General features: G+C 39.8%; 1 protein-coding gene across 1 annotated transcript in view; it reads right to left on the reverse strand.

The window, feature by feature from the left end:
• Positions 1–13,810, reverse strand: part of LOC115141085 (activin receptor type-1C) — a 30,441-nt gene extending 16,631 nt beyond the window's left edge. Inside the window, exons 1-2 of the mRNA XM_065004682.1 lie at positions 13,679–13,810; positions 9,799–10,029 (exon numbers count right to left, since the gene is read on the reverse strand). Coding sequence (XP_064860754.1) covers positions 9,799–10,029; positions 13,679–13,748 — 301 coding nt within the window. The 5' untranslated portion in view covers positions 13,749–13,810. The remainder of the gene's footprint in view (positions 1–9,798; positions 10,030–13,678) is intronic.
• Between the last annotated feature and the right edge of the window lie 7,733 nt (positions 13,811–21,543).

Consider the following 21,543-nt stretch of genomic DNA (forward strand, 5'->3'; position numbering starts at 1 on the left):
ACTCAGTGTGAAGTGCTGTGTGCTATAAACAACTATTGGCTAGTTCGTCTGTCTGTAAAGAAATGGGCGGGGTATCAGTTGAGCCTGCTGCAATGATTGGATTATAACAAGCCGCTCCGGCTGTACCTTTCCTTGTGGCGCTGCACTGCATCGCTGCGCTAGCTGTGCCACCAGAGACTCTGGGTTCGTCATCATCCATGTACTGCCAGACATAATCCTAATGCAGTGCAAGTATAACCTTGTCATTATGTTTAAATAATGAGCAGTTGACATTTTACGGTCCTTGATTTTTTTCAGTGGGTGGATGGGGACAATTTGGTTAGAAACAACCATTTCAGGGATAACAACATCTCCTTCTCAAAACCTCACTTTGATAACATTAGAATGCTAGAATTCCCATGGCACTACTAGTGTAATAAAGTAATACAAAATTATGTCATAATAAAGTAATGGAAAATAATGTACTAAAGCAGTATTCTTTCTATGTTGAACAGTTATTTTTCAAAGTTGAAAATAGCCTTAATATCAACAATACCGAAACTGCACTCAGCGTAGAGCTGTTGTTACACAACTTGCATGCCATTTTAGCTGCTTGCAACAGAGTTGCTTTTCTATTGCTTTGTGAAACAACCCCTGTAATATTCTTGTGTGTCAACATACTGAATTGTTGGTTGCATTCTACCGTCATATCATACTGCACTATGATTGGTTAAGACTACCCAGGTCATGAGGTATTTTCTGTTGATCATGACCGAAGACACATGCACGCGCCAGTTATAGCTAGCTAAGAAAGAGCTATGTTGTTTTATAAAGATCCTGTCATGCTGCATTTTATACAAAGCGTGCAAAACAAGACACCCCCCTGACACTAATAAGCTGCTCATCTGAAACTTGAAGTTTCATCTGGATGCATCCAACCTTGATTGGCTGTTGCTTGCAACTAGTTGCGCAAATCAAACCCTTTTGTCACATGATCCATTCGAAGGTTCAGAATTTCGACCAAGTTGTCATGTCAACACAGGTGTCAGTGCTGTGCAGCACAACCCACGATCTGCGTTGACAGAACAGAGACTAGCACCACAGATAGAACAATGAGACAGATATTTCACCGGATGTATAGATGTGGATGTATAGATGTGTTTGCAATGTCATTTTGGCTAGCTAGCAATATTTTACAGGCTGCATGTCTTATATATCCTTGCTGTTACAATAACTAAATGGTTGGATAAACAAATCGTTTGTGAACCACCAACGTAATGCAGCAGATGACATGGGGTGAGTTTTGAACTCTCAAACAAGCAGCTTCAATTTGATTGGCTCTTGCATGCTATTTTAATCGCGGTTGAGTTGCGGTCGGTAGCCTATTGGTTAGAGCGCTGGGCCAGTACCCGAAAGGTTGCTGGATCAAATCCCCGAGCTGGCAAATTAAAAATCTGTCGTTCTGCCCCAGAACAAGGCAGTTGGCCTACCGGGGAACAGTGAGTTGTCATTGTAAATAGGAATTAGTTCTTAACCGACATGCCTAGTAAAAGAAAAGGTTACATTTTTTTTTAAATGAGTTGCTTCATGTAACAGCAAAGTTGCTTGAGATGTAACTTGCAACCATAGGAGGTTGGTGGCACCTTAACTGGAGAGGAAGGGCTTGTGGTAATAAATGCAACTAAAATTGTATGAAGTTGCTTTGTGTTACCCCAGGCGAAAGCTCAAGTGGTGTCATGTTTGTTTGACCTGGTGGCCTTAGCTATCCCCAATACAGCAATAGTCTTTGAGTGTCCTCATCTAGTAAGATGTCTTGCAACATCCACAGAGTGAGAACTGTACACAGAGTCAGATATGTGAACACAAGTCGACAACCCAAGTCAAGTATTTCATAACATGTCTTTCCCTTTTACCTAAAAGCCTATTCTATCACATGTCCCAGTAGAGCAAAGAAAATCACTCAAGGAAAAGTGCAAAACAACAGGAAATCAGCCTCTAACCTCCATTGCCCTACTGGTTAAAAGATACTGGAATGTTTTTCAACATGCATATCAGTTGGATGCACTTGGGACATATCTACTTCCCCATGTGCTTTGAGTTGGCCACTAATCTTTTTTTGTCTAATGTTGGGAGGCTACTTTGGGGGCGGCATGTGTTAGGGAAGCAATCTCATGTCATTCGTCGTTTTTGACAAATTCAAACCTTCTTATCCAAATCACAATACCTCTATCTCAATGTTTATGAGACGGTATGAAAATAGGCACATTTATAGAAATCAACATCAGCTGTTTGAAATAGAGTACCTTGTTTCATTTTTCCCCAAAACACAGACGGCTCCAATGGTTTACCTCAACATGGAGGCAGTCATTCTGACAAGACATACAGTATTTTACACGGACAGACACATGTTACTATAGATTTTCTGTATATTTTTACATTTCTAAAGGGAATATTTGAAGACTAGCCCTTGGTGGGCTAAAAGAGATCCTAATCGAATAAAACATCTAACATTCCAACTGTAATGGGCTAACGTCATCTCATCTGCCCTTTGCACTTTCAGTCGTGTGGTCTACTCTTTACAAAACTAACCATAAACATAGCAGCAGTGGTGTAAAGTACTTAAGTAAAAAATACTTGAAAGTACTACTTTAGTAGTATCTGTACTTTACTATTTATATATTTTTGACAACATTTACTTCACTACATTCCTAAAGAAAATGATGTACTTTCTACTCCATAGATTTTCCCTGACACCCATAAGTACTCGTTACATTATGAATGCTTAGCAGGACAGGAAAATTGTCTAATTCACACACTTATCAAGAGAACATCCCTGGTCATCCCTACTGCCTCTGATCTGGCAGACTCACTAAACACAAATGCGTAGTTTGTAAATTGTCTGAGTGTTGCAGCGTGCCCCTGGATGTCTAACTTTTTTTTTTAAATAAGAAAATGGAACCATCTGGTTTGCTTAATAAACTCAGCAAAAAAAGAAACGTCCCTTTTTTTCCCTTTTGGTCATATTCGCGTTTATCGTCGAAGGAATGAGCGTTACACCGAGGCCTGTACTCTGTACTCTCATGGTCTTGGGTGGTGTGTCACAGCATGACAATGCCACCAGCCATACTGCTCGTTCTGTGCATGATTTCCTGCAAGACAGGAACGTCAGTGTTCTGGCCATGGCCAGCAAAGAGCCCGGATCTCATTCCCAATGAGCACATCTGGGACCTTTTGGATCGGAGGGTGAGGGCTAGGGCCATTCCCCCAGAAATGTCCTGGAACTTGCAGGTGCCTTGGTGGAAGAGTGGGGTACCATCTCACAGCAAGAACTGGCAAATCTGGTGCAGTCCATGAGGAGGAGATACACTGCGGTACTTAATGCAGCTGGTGGCCACACCAGATACTGACTATTACTTTTGATTTTGACTCCCCCTTTGTTCAGGGACACATTATTCCATTTCCGTTAGTCTCATCTCAGTTGTTGAATCTTGTTATGTTCATACAAATATTTACACATACATGTAAATAAATGCAGGTGACAGTGAGAGGATGTTTCTTTTTTTGCTGAGTTTAAGGAATTTGAAATTATTTATACTTTTATTTTACTACTTAAGTATATTTTAGCAATTGCATTTACTTTTGACACTTAAGTATATTTAAAACCAAATACTTTAGAACTTTTACTCAAGTAGTATTTTACTGGGTGACTCACTTTTACTTGAGTCATTTTCTATTAAGATATCTTTACTTTTACTCAAGTATGACAATTGGGTACTTTTTCCAACACTGCATAGCAGTAACACTTCATTTAGATAGTAACATTTTAACTAATCATTTACTAACCCTAGCCATAAACTTACCCTAACCTTTATTCTAGACCTCACCCTAATCGTAACCTTAGCAAGCAGTTGCTTAACAACATGTTCAACTTCATAAAAAAAACAAGTTCTCATCTCAATTTACTATAGTAAGTGCCAAATAAAGGTAACAGGGTGGACCATGTCATCTTAAAATCAGCCATAAACCCCCTTGTCACATGGGGAATGGAAGCTTGTTGTGTACAACAGGGAGTGACAATTGAATGCAAGCTTAACAAAAATGTTCAAATATTTCTAACCTATGGGTAACAGGATTGACATGTTACGCTCGACCCGCTCAGTTTTCCACCACAAAACACCAGAAAATGGCCAAAAAGAGTAGAACCAGCTCATCTGATTTTACCCTATGATTTGACAATTAGATGTTCAATGTCTCTTTTGAAAAAAAATATTTAAAAGGAATACATTAAAATGAGAGTTTAGTTCACATAACAGGGTTGACCTTAAAATGAGGGACAGACATAAATAAATGACGGGTCGCCACTGAGCTCGGGTAATTTGGAAGCAGTTGGACCGCTCTGCTTCAGTACATATAATCAATCTGGTAACCAGGGGAACTGTTATTAAGGGCTGAGAACAGGCACTGATGAATAGAGGGTAGAGTGTAGTCAGTACATCTCTTAAACAGAGCGGCCTCAGCAAGTGTACCGTTTCTTTTCCAAAACATCAGCAGGCAATTCAACATCCTAATCCAATCCATTCATAACCAAAGGGGATCAAAAATTTATGAATGTTACTTTTCAAGAATGTTGCTTTCACTATGTGTTTGATTATTTTTCACATTAAAACACCAGGGTCTAAAATGATAATGATGATTGGTATGCGATGTACTTAAATGTATATTGGATTCTTGTAATACAGTTATTACTAACCCTGGACCTGAAGAACTAAAAGATGTTCAAGCCCAGCACTAAAACACCTGATTCAACGACTCTAAGCTCCTCATGACACTCACTGTATATAGAACAAGTCAGATATGTCAAATCAGAGGATATGAAGAGTACAAGATCTTCTATTCTAGGATATTGGGCTATTTAGGGATTCCAAAAAAGTGAAGAAAAAAATATTCTGAAATCTGTCTTGCCTAACTACTTAAAATGCATACTGTGTACTAATCGTACGACGTACTGTTTATAACATTCTGTTTAGTATAAATGTAATGCATTAAGCAATAAATAACAGCATACTAGGCTCCTCCTTCTGAGAACGTGTCATCTAATACGCAATTACGTCAATTCCCGCCATTCGTTCATTTTGGTACAAAGCGTCAGCTATTGTCAGACAGACATGGGCCTCAAAATATGATTCTCTTCCTCAAGTGTGCAGCGAATTCTACTAGGTGAAAATCCGAAAGGAGTGTGACATCCTGGCATTTAAAGCACACTACATTTTCCAAAATTTCACATACTATAAAAACATTATTATTAAAATTGGACTGAACATCACATTTCCATCCCATGTGTGATCAAAGAAGACTTCATTCACAATTTAAAGAAACAATGTTTAGCAGGCACTAGTTTGCATCAAGCCTGTCTTGAGTATTTGGCCATAGGTGCTCATCGAAAGCTCAGTAAATATCCTCATTGTTCATGCACCTGGGGGAAAACCTTTTGTCACGACGGATCTAAGCCTGACATACAATGCCTTCAGAAAGTATACGCCCCTTGACTTTGAAAGTTTCTTCAAGTGCAGTCAAAAAAACATCAAGAACTATGATGAAACTGGCTCTCATGAGGACCGCCACAGGAATAGAAGACCCAGAGTTACCTCTGCTGCAGAGGACAAGTTCATTAGAGTTACAAGCCTCAGAAATTGTAGACCAAATAAATGCTTCAGAGTCCAAAGTAACAGACACAGCTCAACATCAACTGTTCAGAGGAGACTGTGTGAATCAGGCCTTCATGGTCGAATTGCTGCAAAGAAACCACTACAAAAGGACCCCAATAATAAGAAGAGACTTGCTTGGGCCAAGAAACCCGAGAAATGGACATTACACAGATGGAAATCTGTCCTTTGGTCTGGAGTCCAAATTTGAGATTTTTGGATCTAACCGCCGTGTCTTTGTGAGATGCGGTGTGGGTGAACGGATGATCTTGCATGTGTATTTCCAACTGTAAAGCACGGAGGAGGTTTTATTGTGTGGGGTTGCTTTGCTGGTGACACGGTCTGTGATTTATTTAGAATTCATGGCACACTTAACCTCTTAAGTCGACCCTCTACTTTTTTGAACATTCTGTTAAAAATCGCGCAACATTTCAGCGCCCTGCTACTCATGCCAGGAATATAGTATATGCATTTGCTTAGTCTGTGTGGATAGAAAACACTCAGACGTTTATAAAACTGGTTAAATCACTGCTGTGGCTTTACCAGAACGGCATTTACATCGAAAAGCACAGGAAAAACTGATCACTGAAAATGGGAAAATATATCCATGCGCTACTTGAACCACAATTAATTGACTGAGGTTGCAGTACCTACAGCTTCCACACGGTGTCTAGAGTCTTGTCATTTCCCTTCGAGTTTTTTCTTGGTCAAACACATGCAGGGCACCGTATCTCCTATGGTCTAGGACCGGATATTTTCGTTGAGTTTCTAGCCGGACATTTTTCCAGACGGACAGCTAATGATCTTTACATCGCCTCCTGATGAATTTTATCGCTTATTAACGTTTACTAATACCTAAAGTTGCATTACAAACGTATTTCGAAGTGTTTTGTTAAAGTTTATCGTCGACTTTTTGAATTTTAAAAAATGACGTTACGTTTTGAAACAATGTTTTTTTCGTTTATCACACAGTCTACATATAACGATATCTAGGCTTTATATGGACCGATTTAATCGAAATAAAGACCCAAATAGTGTTTATGGGACATCTAGGAGTGCCAACAAAGAAGATGGTGAAAGGTAATGAATGTTTTCTATTTTATTGTGCGGTTTGTGTAACGCCGAAATGCTAATTATTTTGTTTACGTCCCCTGTGGGTCTTTTTGGGTGTTACATGCTATCAGATAATAGCTTCTCATGCTTTCGCCGAAAAGCATTTTAAAAATCTGACTTGTTGCCTGGATTCACAACGAGTGTAGCTTTAATTCGATACCCTGCATGTGCATTTTAATGAACTTTTGAGTTTTAACTAATACTATTAACATTTAGCGTAGCGCATTTGCATTTCCAGAGCTCTAGTTGGGACGCAAGCGTCCCGAGTAGGAGCAACAGGTTAACCAGCATGGCTACCACAGCTTTCTGCAGCGATATCCCACCTGGTTTGCATTTAGTGGGACTATCATTTGTTTTTCAACAGAACAATGACCCAAAACACACCTCCGGGCTGTGTAAGGGCTATTTGATCAAGAAGGAGAGTGATGGAGTGCGACATCGGATGACCTGGCCTCCATAATCACCCAACCTCAACCCAATTGAGATGGTTTGGGATGAGTTGGACTGCAGAGTGAAGGAAAAGTGCTCAGCATATGTGGGAACTCCTTCAAGACTGTTGGAAAAGCATTCATCATGAAGCTGGTTGAGATAATTCCAAATGTGCAAAGATCAAGGCAAAGGGTGGCTACTTTGAAGAATATAAAATATTTAGATTTGTTTTAACACTTTTTGGGGGTTACTACATCATTCCACATGTGCTATTTCAGAGTTTTGATGTCATCACGATTATTATACAATGTAGAAAATAGTAAAAATAAAGAACAACCCTTGAATGAGTATATGTTCTAAAACTTTTGACCGGTAGTGAGTGAGTGAGTGGAGTGTTGTTTCTCTTTGCTTATTGGAGCTGTTCTTGCCATAATATGGACTTGGTCTTTTACCAAACAGGGCTATCTTCTGTATACAACCCCTACCTTGTCACAACACAACTGATTGGCTCAAACACATTAAGAAGGAAAAAAAATTCCGCAAATTAACTTTTAACAAGGTTAAACTGTTAATTGAAATGCATTCCAGGTGACTACCTCATGAAGCTGGTTGAGAGAATGCCAAGAGTGTGCAACGCTATCATCAGGCAAAGGGTGGCTACTTTAAACAATTTCAAATATAAAATATATATTTTTTGGTTACTACATGATTCCATGGGTGTTATTGTCGTCACTATTATTCTACAATGTATAAAATAGTACAAATAAAGAAAAACCTTGAATGAGTAGGTGTGTCCAAACTTCTGACTGGTATTGTATATGGAAAATAAAAATAAAATATTTTGGTTAGACAATTATACAACCCTCTGAGTCAATACAGGTTATAATCACCTTTGGCAGTGACTACAGCTGTGACTCTTTCTGGGTAAGTCTCTAAGAGCTTTCCAAACCTAGATTGTGCAACATTTGTCCAATTCTTCAAGCTCTGTAAAATTTGTGGTTGTTTATCATTGCTAGGCAACAATTTTCAGGTCTTGCCATAGATTTTCAAACAGATTTAAGTTCAAAACTCTAACTAAGCCACTCAGGAACATTCACTGTCTTCTTGGTAAGCAACTCCAGTGTAGAGTTGGGCTTGTGTTTTAGGTTATTGTCCTGCTGAAAGGCAAGTTCATCTCCCAGTGTCTGGTTGAAAGCAGCCTGAACCAGGCTTTACTCTCTGAGCTTGCCTATGCTTAGCTCCATTCCATGTATTTTTTATTCTGAAAAACTCCAGTCCTTAATGAATACAAGCATACCCATAACATGATGCTGCCACCAGTACACTTAAAAATATGGAGAGTGGTACTCAGTAATGTGTTGTATTGGATTTGCCCCAAACATAACACTTTGTATTCAGGACAAAATGTTAATTGCTTCGCCACATTTTTTTGCAGTACTTTAGTGCCTTGTTGCAAACAGGATGCATGTTATGGAATATTTTTTTAAATTTTTATTATTAAAAGCTTCCTTATTTACACTGTCAATTAGGTTAGTATTGTGGAGTAACTACAATGTGGTTGATCCATCCTCAGTTCTCCCATCACAGCCATTAACCTCTAACTGTTTTAAAGTCACCATTGGCCTATCCGGCAAATGATTTAGGAAGGACACTTGTATCTTTATAGTGACCATCCAAAGTGTAAATAATAACTTCACCATGCTCAAAATTTTTTATTTTTTTTAAAAAGGGGGATATTCAATGTCAGCTTTTTATTTTTACCAATCAACCAATAGGTGCCCTTCTTTGAGAGACATTGGAAAACCTCCCTGGTCTTTGTGGTTGAATATGTGTTTGAAATTCCCTGCTCGACTGAGGGACCTTACAGATAATTGTATGTGTGGGGTACAGAGATGAGGTAACAAAGGGGTTGAATACTAATTGCCTCAAGACACTTCAGCTTTTCATTTATTTTTTATGTTTAAAAAAATCTAACAACATAATTCCACTTTGACATTATGGGGTATTGTGTGTAGGCTTAGTGACAGAATAAATCTCAATGTAAACCATTTTAAATTCAGGCTGTAACAAAAAAAACGTGGTAAATTCCAAGATGTGTGAATACTTTCTGTAGGCACTGTTGGTCTGGATTGAAATCATTGCATGCCTCATCCACGGCCTGAAGGAGGGTGGTACGCTCATCAGGATGGCAATCATACATCTTCCACCTGTATTGTAATTGTGTATTGTATTTTATTGTACGTATATATTGTAGTGGCCCTGTACGTGGCTCAGTTCATAAGAGCATGGCACTAGCAATACCAGTGTTCCCACTGGGGTCACATACCAAAATGTGTGGACTCTAAATGCCATATATTACGGTGGTACTGTACTGTATTGGCCAATGCAATTTTAGTAAAGCAGTGGTGAAAAGTGAGTGTATAAGTTTGTGTGTTGTACTTAGTCAATTGAAAATTCCCTTTCTGATTATTGGTTTTGAATTTGACTAAAAGTTTTGGAAAATATGCCACATACTTGCAAAAATTACACCAAAAGTGATAATAAATAAAACAAACTATCAAAGCTTCGTAACTACCTGGATGCAGATGCAGGGTCTCGTTGTTGCAGAAGTCTGTGAAGCAGCAGTTCCTCTTGGAGACGTTCCGGGAGCTGTAGCAGAAGACCTGTCCCCTCATCTCAGCCGGGGACAGACAGGACTTGACGGCCTCCTCCTTCCCGTTGATCAGCATCACAGAGTTCCAGCAGGCCCCGTCCACGCCTGTCTCACAGGTGTTGTTGTTACATAGCTGGCACACACACTTCAGAGCTGGAACGACAGGGTGACATCATCAGACTGGCTTAAGACATGTCTTCGTACAACTCTTACGTTTGTGATTTTCTAGAGCCTTTGCATTCCACAGAACATTAACAGCTGTATAACTCATGTTTTAGGACAAAGCCATATCAGCTACAGCATGGAAAACAAGTCTTTTTTTTTATCAATTCAGTGGTGGGGGAAACAAGTATAATGCCTGTTCATTTAAAACCCAGATATTAACACCCAGATAATCCTGTGCTCTTCTTGGAGATTCTACACACTCCTGTCCTGATTTGATAAAGCGATGAGGACAGCATGGCTTTCCTACTTATAAAGGAGGTAGGTCTATACTATCGGTCTGTGTCCATCTTTTATAAGGGCAGAGAGGTTTGCCTGGTTGGACCTGTAGGGAATCTCTCGGATCATTCTCTCAGGTCCCTGCTGCATGTCTGAGCGACGCTCGATTTCTGTGAATATCAGAACGCCCTCAGATGTTCGCCAACACTACTGATGGGAAGATGAACAGGCTAATCCATTCCAAATGTATGTTGTGTTCAAAACAGTGAAATGTGGTAATGACTTCACTTGTCCACGTATGCCTTTACAAGATTCCTGGGTGACTTCCTCCATCATGAAGTTGGAATTTCACTTTTTAATAAGAGTATGTATTCATTTTTTGTATATACACACACAGTCACAAAATACTTTGGGCCCGTTTTCCAGATTGCGCATATTCCTGACAAAGCGAGAAAACTTTTTGCTGCAGAAGTAGGCATCAAATAGGTCTGGCTACCTGACACTGACTAAATGATGACCAAAACACACCTTAATTGCAGGGTCAGTCCCTGATAAGATGTACTTTATTGTCCATTAACTTAGTGAACGGAAACGTGTCTTTATGCTCACAACTCAACCGAGACACACACACCCGAGGGTCTGGAAGCAATGGGTCAGCTGCAGTGCAAAGCCCCTAGAGCAATGGCAGGCAATGGCATCTAGGATGATGCCAGCAACCCACCGGTTGCCAGCGCACTCCAGATTTTGCCCGTCTAAGGTGGGATCGAAACTAGGCTACCTGCCGTGCCATCTACCATTGAGTGTTTACATTATACACTGCCCTTCCCATTAGCTATCGCGAAAGAAGAGGGTTGTATGGCAAGCATGGACAGGCACACTAAGATACAAGAGTTTCTAGCATAAGAGGCACACTATTGTGAACAGTTGGATGTCTGGTAATTTATACCTACTCATAAAGGCAGCAAATTACACAGTGCCTATGTACAATAAAGATCTAACTAATGGGGAAACCAGCTCTGACATGCAGGCAACCTGTGGCTCGGGATACTATGTCTTGATTGCCATCTGTGGTTCACAATCATGACAAATCACTATAAAACCGCACTGCAATTGTTACTACAAGCATCTCATATACTGTAAATGGATAATGGTCACCTCAATTATCTTATAGTGATGATTGGGTCTCACTTGTTGTTCTTGCTTATCCCCATGGGCTTGTAGAATTTTGGATAATGATTAATTCATGCAAATGACCAGAATTACCGTAATAATTGGTTCATTTTTGTTGAAAAATTTAACCTTGTAATGCATCTTAAAATGTGTTAGACATACACTCCCCTCCTTATGCATTTGGACAGTGAAGCTAAAATGTTTACATTTGGCTCTATACTCCAGCATTTTGGATCAAATGTTTCATATGAGGCGACAGTACAGATCATTTTATTTTAGGGTATTTTCATTCATATCTGTTATACTGTTTAGAAATGAAAGCACTTATATCTAGTCCCCCTATTTGAAGAAGTCATAAGTATATTTGGACAAAATTCACTTAGTGTATTAAAGTAGTGTATTAAAGTAGTCAAAAAGGTTAGTATTTATTTACTTTAAATTGAACTTATTTGCACAAAAGAAAAACAGGTTATAAACAACAATATAGACAAAAAAATATTATATATATATGCCTTTTTAAAAACCGTGTGCAGTTGGAAGCAATATACCACAGGAGGTCGGTGGTACCTTAACTGGGGGAGGACAGGCTCTTGGTAATGGCTGGAGCGGAATCAGTGGAATGGTATCAAATACATCAAACACCACACCAAATGCCATTCCGTTTGCTCCGTTCCAGTCATTATTGAGCCGTCCTCTCCACCGAAGCCTCCACTGCAATATACAATACATAAGTACAAAAATAAAAAGGTTTGTTAAAACACATAAAACCTACTAATTATAATTGTAAAAAAGTATCAATCACAACAAAAAAAAAAATATTAAATGTGTGAGTGTGCGAGAGTTTGGCTATATGGAGGATGCCATGATTAAGAAAAATTATTTATAATTAATTCATAATGATGAGTGAGAAAGTCACAGAGGCTACAACCAAACATGCCAACCTTTGTCCCTCTAACCCTCTCATCAGTCATGAAGGTTGCTTCCACATAAATGTAAACGTGTTCAGAAACATCTTCACGTGTGCTAGCAATGCAGAGGTCCTGGGTTCGAGCCTCGTGTGAGCCGAATCTAAAAGAAGGAGCGGTCCTCACTAAGCAAGCACCGTGCTCTCCTTTACTCAAGTAGACCCTTCTTCGAAATAGCAGCTATCAGCAAAATAAGTGCCAATGCCAGGATTTTAGATCATAGTACACTATAATATGACATAGCTTCTGTAGTCTCTTAAACAGTCTGCACCATCAAGGCACAGACCATACAACATTATGGTAGGATATGGTCCGACCAAAACCCTTGAAAATGCCTAGTATTAGAAAATGAGGGAAGATGAATGAGTAATATCTAACTATTTTCTGTAAACAGGCCTAAGTAAGAAAAACAACTCCTACTTTATCAGGGGCTTCACTGTTGAATGTAAAGAGCCTCTAATCATGAGATAACGTTACATCTACCCATTCATAGAAAATAAACTTCATCCTAGTACTGTAAATAAAAAGTTTTAAAAGCACCGTAATAATAATAAATAAACATGTAAAAGGTATTAACATTTGTGTTCGGTTCATTTTACAAAGGTGGAACAAATTGAGCCTCAGGAAAATACTATTCATTTTAACACTATAGAGTAAAATAGGTTTATGACAAGTCATATTGCACATGAACCTGTGGACGTCTATCAAGTTGATTCAAAAATAAACCACGTTTAAGACTGATCTTTTAACATGAGCTATTTTTCAGATGATTATAGTGTAGATATTGCATACTGTTCAGGGGTACAAAACGTGTTCACAAAAAGATATGTAGCAAACTGTATCGTACATGAACGGCAGTCATCATATGACTGAGTCTCCTCAAACTATCAGGCTGTAAATTTGAAGTCCAACTATCAAACGTTCCAGCATAAGCAGTACTCGACTTGGACTGAAATAGGTCCCGGTAATCATTTTGGGTGCCGGTACGGTTTATATTTAGGTGCAGGGGCCGCACAATGCTTTTGAGCTAATATTCTATAAAAGGAACAGGAGCTCAAGCAGTTTAACGTTTGATATGCCAGTACTCCGGTGAGCTCCTGCACGTCAAGCACTGAGCATCAGACACAGCAAAAGAGCCTACAATTATCGCCTAAACAACCCATGATACATGCAGTGGTCGCACAGTTTCAATAAGAAACCCAGCGAACGTTGGTCATATAGCCTACCTGTGCTCAGCTGTGCGACAGATAGAAATATCAACGCCGCTTCAACCGTGGGTAGCCTGGTACGAGTCATGGCCGGAGGAGCACCATCTGCTTGGTTCGCGGACGCCTGTCTATACCGTTTTCCTAGAGTAAATCATTACTTTCGTGGTAAATCCGTAATGTGCACACTTCGCATTGCTCCACTCTAAATAACAAGTGAGAGAACTGAATACGCAGCAGGGTGATTTGCTCCGCCTCTGTCGACTGGAATTTAAAGGGATTAACGCTCCAGCCCACCGATAAAGACATGCGAATGAGATGCTGAACGAACGCCCCTTAACTGTCGAATGTCTGAGAAGAAAAATTGTCAGCTTGACATCACTCACCATAATTGAAATTACCTTGCTGCTCAACGAATCAATGAGTTCATTCTGGATTTGGTGGCCAAGGTATCTGGCATTCTGTATTTGGTGGCCAAGGTAGCTGGTGGTGTGACTCGAGGTCCCTTTTTGGAAACGGTTAAGGTGCTCTATCATGACTGGATCAAATTGTGCCATCAGTTCAACCTTTGAGGAAATGTCCATTTGATTGAGAGTACAGTGTTTGTGTGTCCCCTTAGTGCCATATTTCTAATTGCAGGAGACTGCACAAAAGCAGTCAGACGTGTCAACACCTCTCTCTTATCCTCCATAAGTGCTTTCCCGTTTTTTGATCCTCATTGCCAGCTCTTTCCATGTTTTCATGCAGTTTTGGTGTTCTGGACTGTTGTCCTGTGAAGTCAAAGAACTTGCATGCTTCCAGTCTGTCAGTCCTGACTTTTCTAAATGAATTTTCTTCTTAGAAAACAGTTTGCAGCAGAAGCAGAAGAGGCTGTTGTTTCTTTCAGGAAACACCAACCAACTTCTAGGGGTTTTTCACCACTCACCAAGGTCTTCCTGAAATACTGGTGGTGGCAACTTCTTCCAACACTCTCATTCCTTGGGAAAACAAAGTTAGGTGGTACCTCTCTTGGTCCTCTGCAAACTAGTTGTGTCTGAATCAGTCTGAACTGAAGGCCAGTCAGCAGGGTCTGTAGACAGTGGTTCATCCTCAGCAGCAGGATTTGGTGGGGATGCTGCTACAGTACAGGCATTTCTAATGGAGAGCACATGGGCATTAGTTTACACAAGTTATTCACAGCATTTATAGTGGTAGAACATCCCACTTACATACCCAGTAATAATAAAATCATCACTGTTACCTACAATATGGAAATCTCAAACTTTGCAAAAGGGAAATTATTTATTTTGTTTACGTTATGCAGGGAAGCACACAAACACACGTGCGTGTACCCACACACACACATACGTGCACCCACACACACATACGTGCTCCCACACACACATACGTGCACCCACACACACATACGTGCACCCACACACACATACGTGCACCCACACACACATACGTGCACCCACACACACCTGAAGAATCCTGCTGGGGAGAAGTGGAAGTGATCAATACAAATCACAGAAAACCTTTGTCACCTCAATGAAAGTTACCCAAATCAATGATGTGCTAGTTAGGTTGTAATCGTTTTGCTGCAAGCTACACACAATTGAATATAATTTCACACAGTTTCATCATGACAATGTTATGTAAGCTAGTTGGACAGAAAACGGAATACTTTAGCCCCATTTATAATAGCATAGCAAGCAACATAGTGTAACAAACACAAGTGTTATACTAGCCTCTCATTACTCATAAAAGAGATGACATAGCTACATACCTTTATCTTTTGCACGTTTCTCCTCTTCTTTCCTCTTTTTCCTAAACTGGGCACCTGATGGCTTAGACCTTTTCTCATCCATGTGTGTTGATTTGCCACTCAAGCATCAATACATTACCCATCCCCCAACACTGTCAACCAAGAGTCAAAACTACATTACCCATCCCCCAACACTGTCAACCAAGAGTCAAGACTAAACCAATTCACCTTGGTGGTGTGCAGACTGGTTATATATTATTCTTAACGATTTCGCAGAAAAAAAAAACTGAAATAAAAAATGCAACAATATGTATGTGAAACTATATATTCACAGTTCTATGAATTAATTGTGGTTAATTTGGTAGCATTTCATAGTGTGACTGATTTTACTAATCACATTAGTACTGTACAAAGTTAGATGTGCGCTATTTGATAGATTCCTCCGCTCCCCCTTCCTCGTACTTCTAAGTGGGAGACCATCCCAGGCAATAGCCTGCCTAGCTCACAAACTAGAATCAGGATGCCCACTCCGACAAGGTTAATTGACCCACAGTCCCACACAGTGACATGATATTATTGGCGTAACGTGCAAATGAGCAATAGAAAACCGATCGCACAAATGTCACCATTCCTATTTTTTTGTTGTGCCCTGTGCCGGCCCCGGCAAGATGCCGCCCCACGTGCACAGTATACCACAGGTGTAAAACAGTACAGTGATAATTATAATTATAATAAAAACCACACAAGAACTATGATGACAGTTAGAAACATGAGAATTCAAGTATATACAGGTCAGTGCCAGTACCTCATTCAATGTGCAGGGGTACTGGAGTGCCTGAGGTGGGTATAGACATAAAGTTGTAACTGGTAGTAGGATATACAGAGCTTTCAGAAAGTATTCATATCTCTTGACTTATTCCATGTTTTGTTGTGTTGCAATCTGAATTCAAAATGCAAAAAAAAAAAAATTATCTCACCCATCTACACACAATACTCCATAATGACGAGGTGAAAACATCTTTGAAAATATAAAACAGAAAATAAATGTACATAGCTATTCACACCACTTAGTCAATACATGTTAGAATGACTTTTGGCAGCGATTACAGCTGCGAGTCTTTCTGGGTAAGTCTCTAAGAGCATTGCACATCTGGATTCTACAATATTTGCACATTGTTTTTAACATTTTTAAGCTCTGTCAAGTTAGTTGATCATGGCTGGGCTAGACATCCATTTAAGTCTTGCCACAGATTTTTAAGCCAATTTAAGTAACTAGGCCACTCAGGAACATTCAATGTCATCTAGGTAAGCAACTCCAGTGTAGATTTGGCCTTGTGTTTTAGGTTATTGTCCTACTGAAAGGTGGATTTGTCTCCCAGTGTCTGGTGGAAAGCATACTGAACCAGGTTTTCCTCTAGGATTCTGCCTGTGCTTAGCTCCATTCCGTTTGATTTTTTATCTTGAAAAACTCCCCAGTCCTTGCCGATGACAAGCATACCCATAACATGATGCAGCTACCACCATGCTTGAAAATATGAAGTGGTACTCAGTGATGTGTTGTGTTAGATTTGCCCCAAACATAACACTTTGTATTTTAGAACGTAAAGTTAATCTTTGCCACATTTTTTGCAGTTTTACTTTTGTGCCTTATTGCAAACAGGATGCATATTTTGGAATTTTTGTATTCTGTACAGGTTTCCTTCTTTTTACTCTGTCATTTAAGTTAGCATTGTGGAGTAACTACAATGTTGTTGATCCATCCTAATTTTTCTCCTATCACAGCCATTAGACTAACTGTTTAAGCCAGTATTGGCCTCTCCGGCAACTGAGTTAGGATGGACACCTGTATCTTTGTAGTGACTGTGTGTATTGATAACACATTGAATAATACATCAAATAAATAATCATTTTAGCAACAGCGTAGGTTGTGTCTAAGTGGGCACAAACCTGTGGATGTGCAGAGTCAGTGAGGATAGTCTGTGGGAGAAGGAGAGCAGTAGCTGTTACCCACTGGGCACACCCCCTCATTTCAATGTGGAAATGTGTGTAATATTTGGTTGAGACGATCAATGAGATTTCAACCTTTATTCACCCACTCATAAAGACAGACAAAAGTTTGTGTTTTCACTATGCTTTCAACCATCTAAAAGCACAGCAAATTCTAATGGAAAAACATTAAAAATGTGTAATCACTACGCTTTCAACCATTTATATAACAAAATTAAAATTGGGAATACAATGTCAGATATTTTCTATTTATACAACAATTTAATGTGTTAAAGCACAACCAAATGACTTGGATTGCAGTTGAGATTACATTAAAAGTACACGGTGCAAGTGATCAATGTTGTACAAGATTCTGTGCAGATTATTTAAGCAATTGTGAAGATCTCCTTCGACCTACGACTTTGCATGCTCTTGAACATGCACGCTTTCTATGATTACGTAAGACATTTATTGTTACAGTAACCTCAACATGTGGCAATGGATTTGTAACTCATTTTAAGGTTGAATAAATAGTTACATTAGCTTGTAACAGGCTATTTACTGCATTTAAAAATTAATTTTGAATAGTGTTTGGTTGACAAAGAAACCAAATATCAACATTGAAAAGGATCTCTCATGCTTGGATAGTTTCATTTGAACCACTGGCTTAATCGTATTCTTTAACTTGTATTTTTGGTTTAGATGGAGACATGAATGCAACATATTTGTTAACTTGTCAAGTTAATAGGTTATTTACTGTATTACAAAAGTGATATTGAATTGTGTTTGGTGAAACCAAATATTAACATGAAGGAGATGTAGCTTTTATGCCACTGACTAAGTCCGGCTTTAATTCCAGTTGGTCTACAAATGAATCATTGATATGTTGGATTCACATCTCCATCTCAACCAAGAATCAAAGTTAAAGAGTAGGACTAAATCAAATCATACTTTGTTGAATGAGCATTTAAGGTTAGATTAGATTTACATAGTTCTAGTCTTTAACTTAGATAGATTTTTGGTTGAGATGGAGACATGAATCCAACATATCATTTATTCATTTGTAGACAAGCTGGAATTAAAGCCAGACTAAGTCAGTGGCACAGATGGAACTATCCAAGCAGAAGATACATCTCCTTCAAATGATGATATTTACAGTAGCTGCATTGACAACCAACCAAACAATTCAAATTCCAGTTTGTCTACTAAATTAATAATTGATACAGTTGAAGTCGGAAGTTCACATACGCTTGGATTCATTAAAACTCGTTTTTCAACCACTCCACAAATTTCTTGTTAACAAACTATAGTTTTGGAAAGTCGGTTAGGACATCTACTTTGTGCATGACACAGGTAATTTTTCCAACAATTGTTTACAGACAGATTATTTCACTTAATCACATATCCAGTGGGTCAGAAGTTTACATACACTAAGTTGACTGTGCCTTTAAACAGCTTGGAAGATTCCAGAAAATGATGTCATGGCTTTAGAAGCTTCGGATAGGCTAATTGACATCATTTGAGTCAATTGGAGGTGTACTTGTGGATGTATTTCAAACTCAGTGCCTCTCTCAGTGCCTACCTTCAAACTCAGTGCCTCTTTGCTTGACATCATGGGAAAACCAAAAGAAATCAGCCAAGACATCAGAAAAAAAAATTGTAGACCTCCACAAGTTTGGTTTATCCTTGGGAGCAATTTCCAAACACCATGGGACCACACAGCCATCATACCGTTCAGGAGACGCGTTCTGTCTCCTAGAGATGAACGTACTTTGGTGTGAAAAAAAAAATCAATCCCAGAACAGCAGCAAAAGACCTTGTGAAGATGCTGGAGGAAACGGGTACAAAAGTATCTATATCCCCCAAAAAATCCAGACTACGGTTTGCATCTGCACATGGGGACAAAGATTGTACTTTTTGGAGAAATGTCCTCTGGTCTGATTAAACAAAAATAGGACTGTTTGGCCATAATGACCATTGTTATGTTTGGAGGAAAAAGGAGGAGGCTTGCAAGCCGAAGAACACCATCCCAACCGTGAAGCAAGGGGGTGGCAGCATCATGTTGTGAGGGTGCTTTGCTGCAGGAGGAACTGGTGCACTTAACAAAATAGATGGCTTCATGAGGATGGAATATTATGTGGATATATTGAAGCAACATCTCAAGACATCAGTCAGGAAGTTAAAGCTTGGTTGCAAATGGTTCTTCCAAATGGACAATGACCCCAAGCATACTTCCAAAGTTGTGGCAAAATGGCTTAAGGACAACAAAGTCAAGGTATTGGAGTGGCCATCACAAAGCCCCGACCTCAAACCTATAGAAAATTTGTGGGCAAAACTGAAAAAGCATGTGCGAGCAAGGAGGCCTACAAACCTGACTCAGTTACACCAGGAATTGAGTTTAAATGTATTTGGCTAAGTTGTATGTAAACTTCCAACTGTATGTTAGATTCACGTCTCCATCTCAACCAAAAAACAAAAAACAAAAACTTTAAAATGCACTTTAAATAAAAGTCCTATCCTTTAAATTCAATTATTGGTTGGGATGGAGACGTGAATCCAACATATTAATGACTAACATTTTAATTCAACCAAAGCTTGAAACCTTAGGCCTATACATGTATGTATCGTCTATTTTTAGTTGAACCCTGGGTTGAATTGAAACAATAGCTGGTGATAACTTTGCAAATACTCTACTTTAGAGGCCTAAATAGACTCACTGATGATATATGACTCGTAAAAAGTATGGTTACATTTCGATAGCAACAGTAAATATATTTAGTTATTTAAAAAATCTCGAGAATCATTCTCATGATAGCACATTGGTAGTAGTGTGTGACAAATATCAAAGATAAGCAGGGCTGGATGGGAGACCAAATGAATAACTATAGATAGATCAACTGTCCAGTAGGAGTTGCAGCCCAGACTATTGTGTTTTTTCCCTGATAGTGGATAACGTTGAAGATGGACATAGTTTCAAAAAAAGGTACAAATTCAACATATTTGTCTATGTTGAAAATTGGTTACAATGGGGACCTAATCCTGTGGTTGAAATGTTCGTTGATTCAACCAGTTTGTGCCCAGTGGGCCATTTAACAGGCTTATCGCCAGGGGATAGAAGCTGTTTAGGAGTCTGTTAGTCTGAGCCTTGATGCACGGGTACCACCTGCTGGACGGGATAATGGAGAACAATCCATATCTCAGGTGGTTGGAGTCTTTGGGAACTTTTCGGGCCTTTTTCATACACCGCCTGGCATCCTGGATGGCTGGAAGCTTGCCCCCAGTGGTGCGATCTGACATCTGGTCAGGATGCTCTCAATGGTGCAGTTGTGAAAGCTCCCGAGGATCCATGCCAAATTGTTTCAGCCTCCTGAGGGAGAAGTGGTGTTGCCGTGCTTTTTTCAAGACTGTTCTGGTGTGAGAGGACCATGTTAAGTACTCAGTGATGTGGACACTGAGGAACTTGAAGCTCTTGACCCTCTCCACTACATCCCCATCGATGTGGATGGGGGCGCGCACCCCCGTTTCCAGGAGTCCACGATCAGCTCTTTGGTCTTACTGACGTTGAGCGAGAGGTTGCGGTCTGACCAGCTCCCGGTTGGCTATCTCATTGCCATTGGTGAACAGGTCTAACACTGTCGTGTTGTTGGCAAACTTGATGGAGTTGTGCGTGTCCACACAGTCGTGGGTAAACAGAGAGTACAGGAGAGGTGTAAGCACATAGCCCTGGAGGGCCCCCGTGTTGAGGGTCAGCCTGGCAGAGGTTGTTGTTGCCTACTCTCACCACCTAGGGTCAGCTCATCAGGAAGTCCAGGCTGTAGTTGCAGAGGGAGGTTTACAGCCTTTAGGGTCCAGAGCTTCGTGACGAGCTTCGGAGGCACTATGGTGATAAACCAAATGTTTGGGTGCCTGGGATGGAGGTGACATGTGCCATGGCCAGCCAGTCAGAGCACTTCATGATTAAAGATCTTAGTGCTACAGGGAGGTAGTCATTGTGGCAGGTAGCAAGAGTTCTTGGTAAAATGAATGGTGGTGGTCAGCTTGAGTCATGTGGGGATTACAGACTGGGGAAAGGTGAGGTTGAAATGACAGTGAAGGTACCTTCCAGCCCTGGAATATCATTTATAAACTGCTTATAAAGCCTATATCATGTTTA

Source organism: Oncorhynchus nerka, linkage group LG1 (genome assembly GCF_034236695.1).
Source record: "Oncorhynchus nerka isolate Pitt River linkage group LG1, Oner_Uvic_2.0, whole genome shotgun sequence".
NCBI classification, from domain to species: Eukaryota; Metazoa; Chordata; class Actinopteri; order Salmoniformes; family Salmonidae; genus Oncorhynchus; species Oncorhynchus nerka.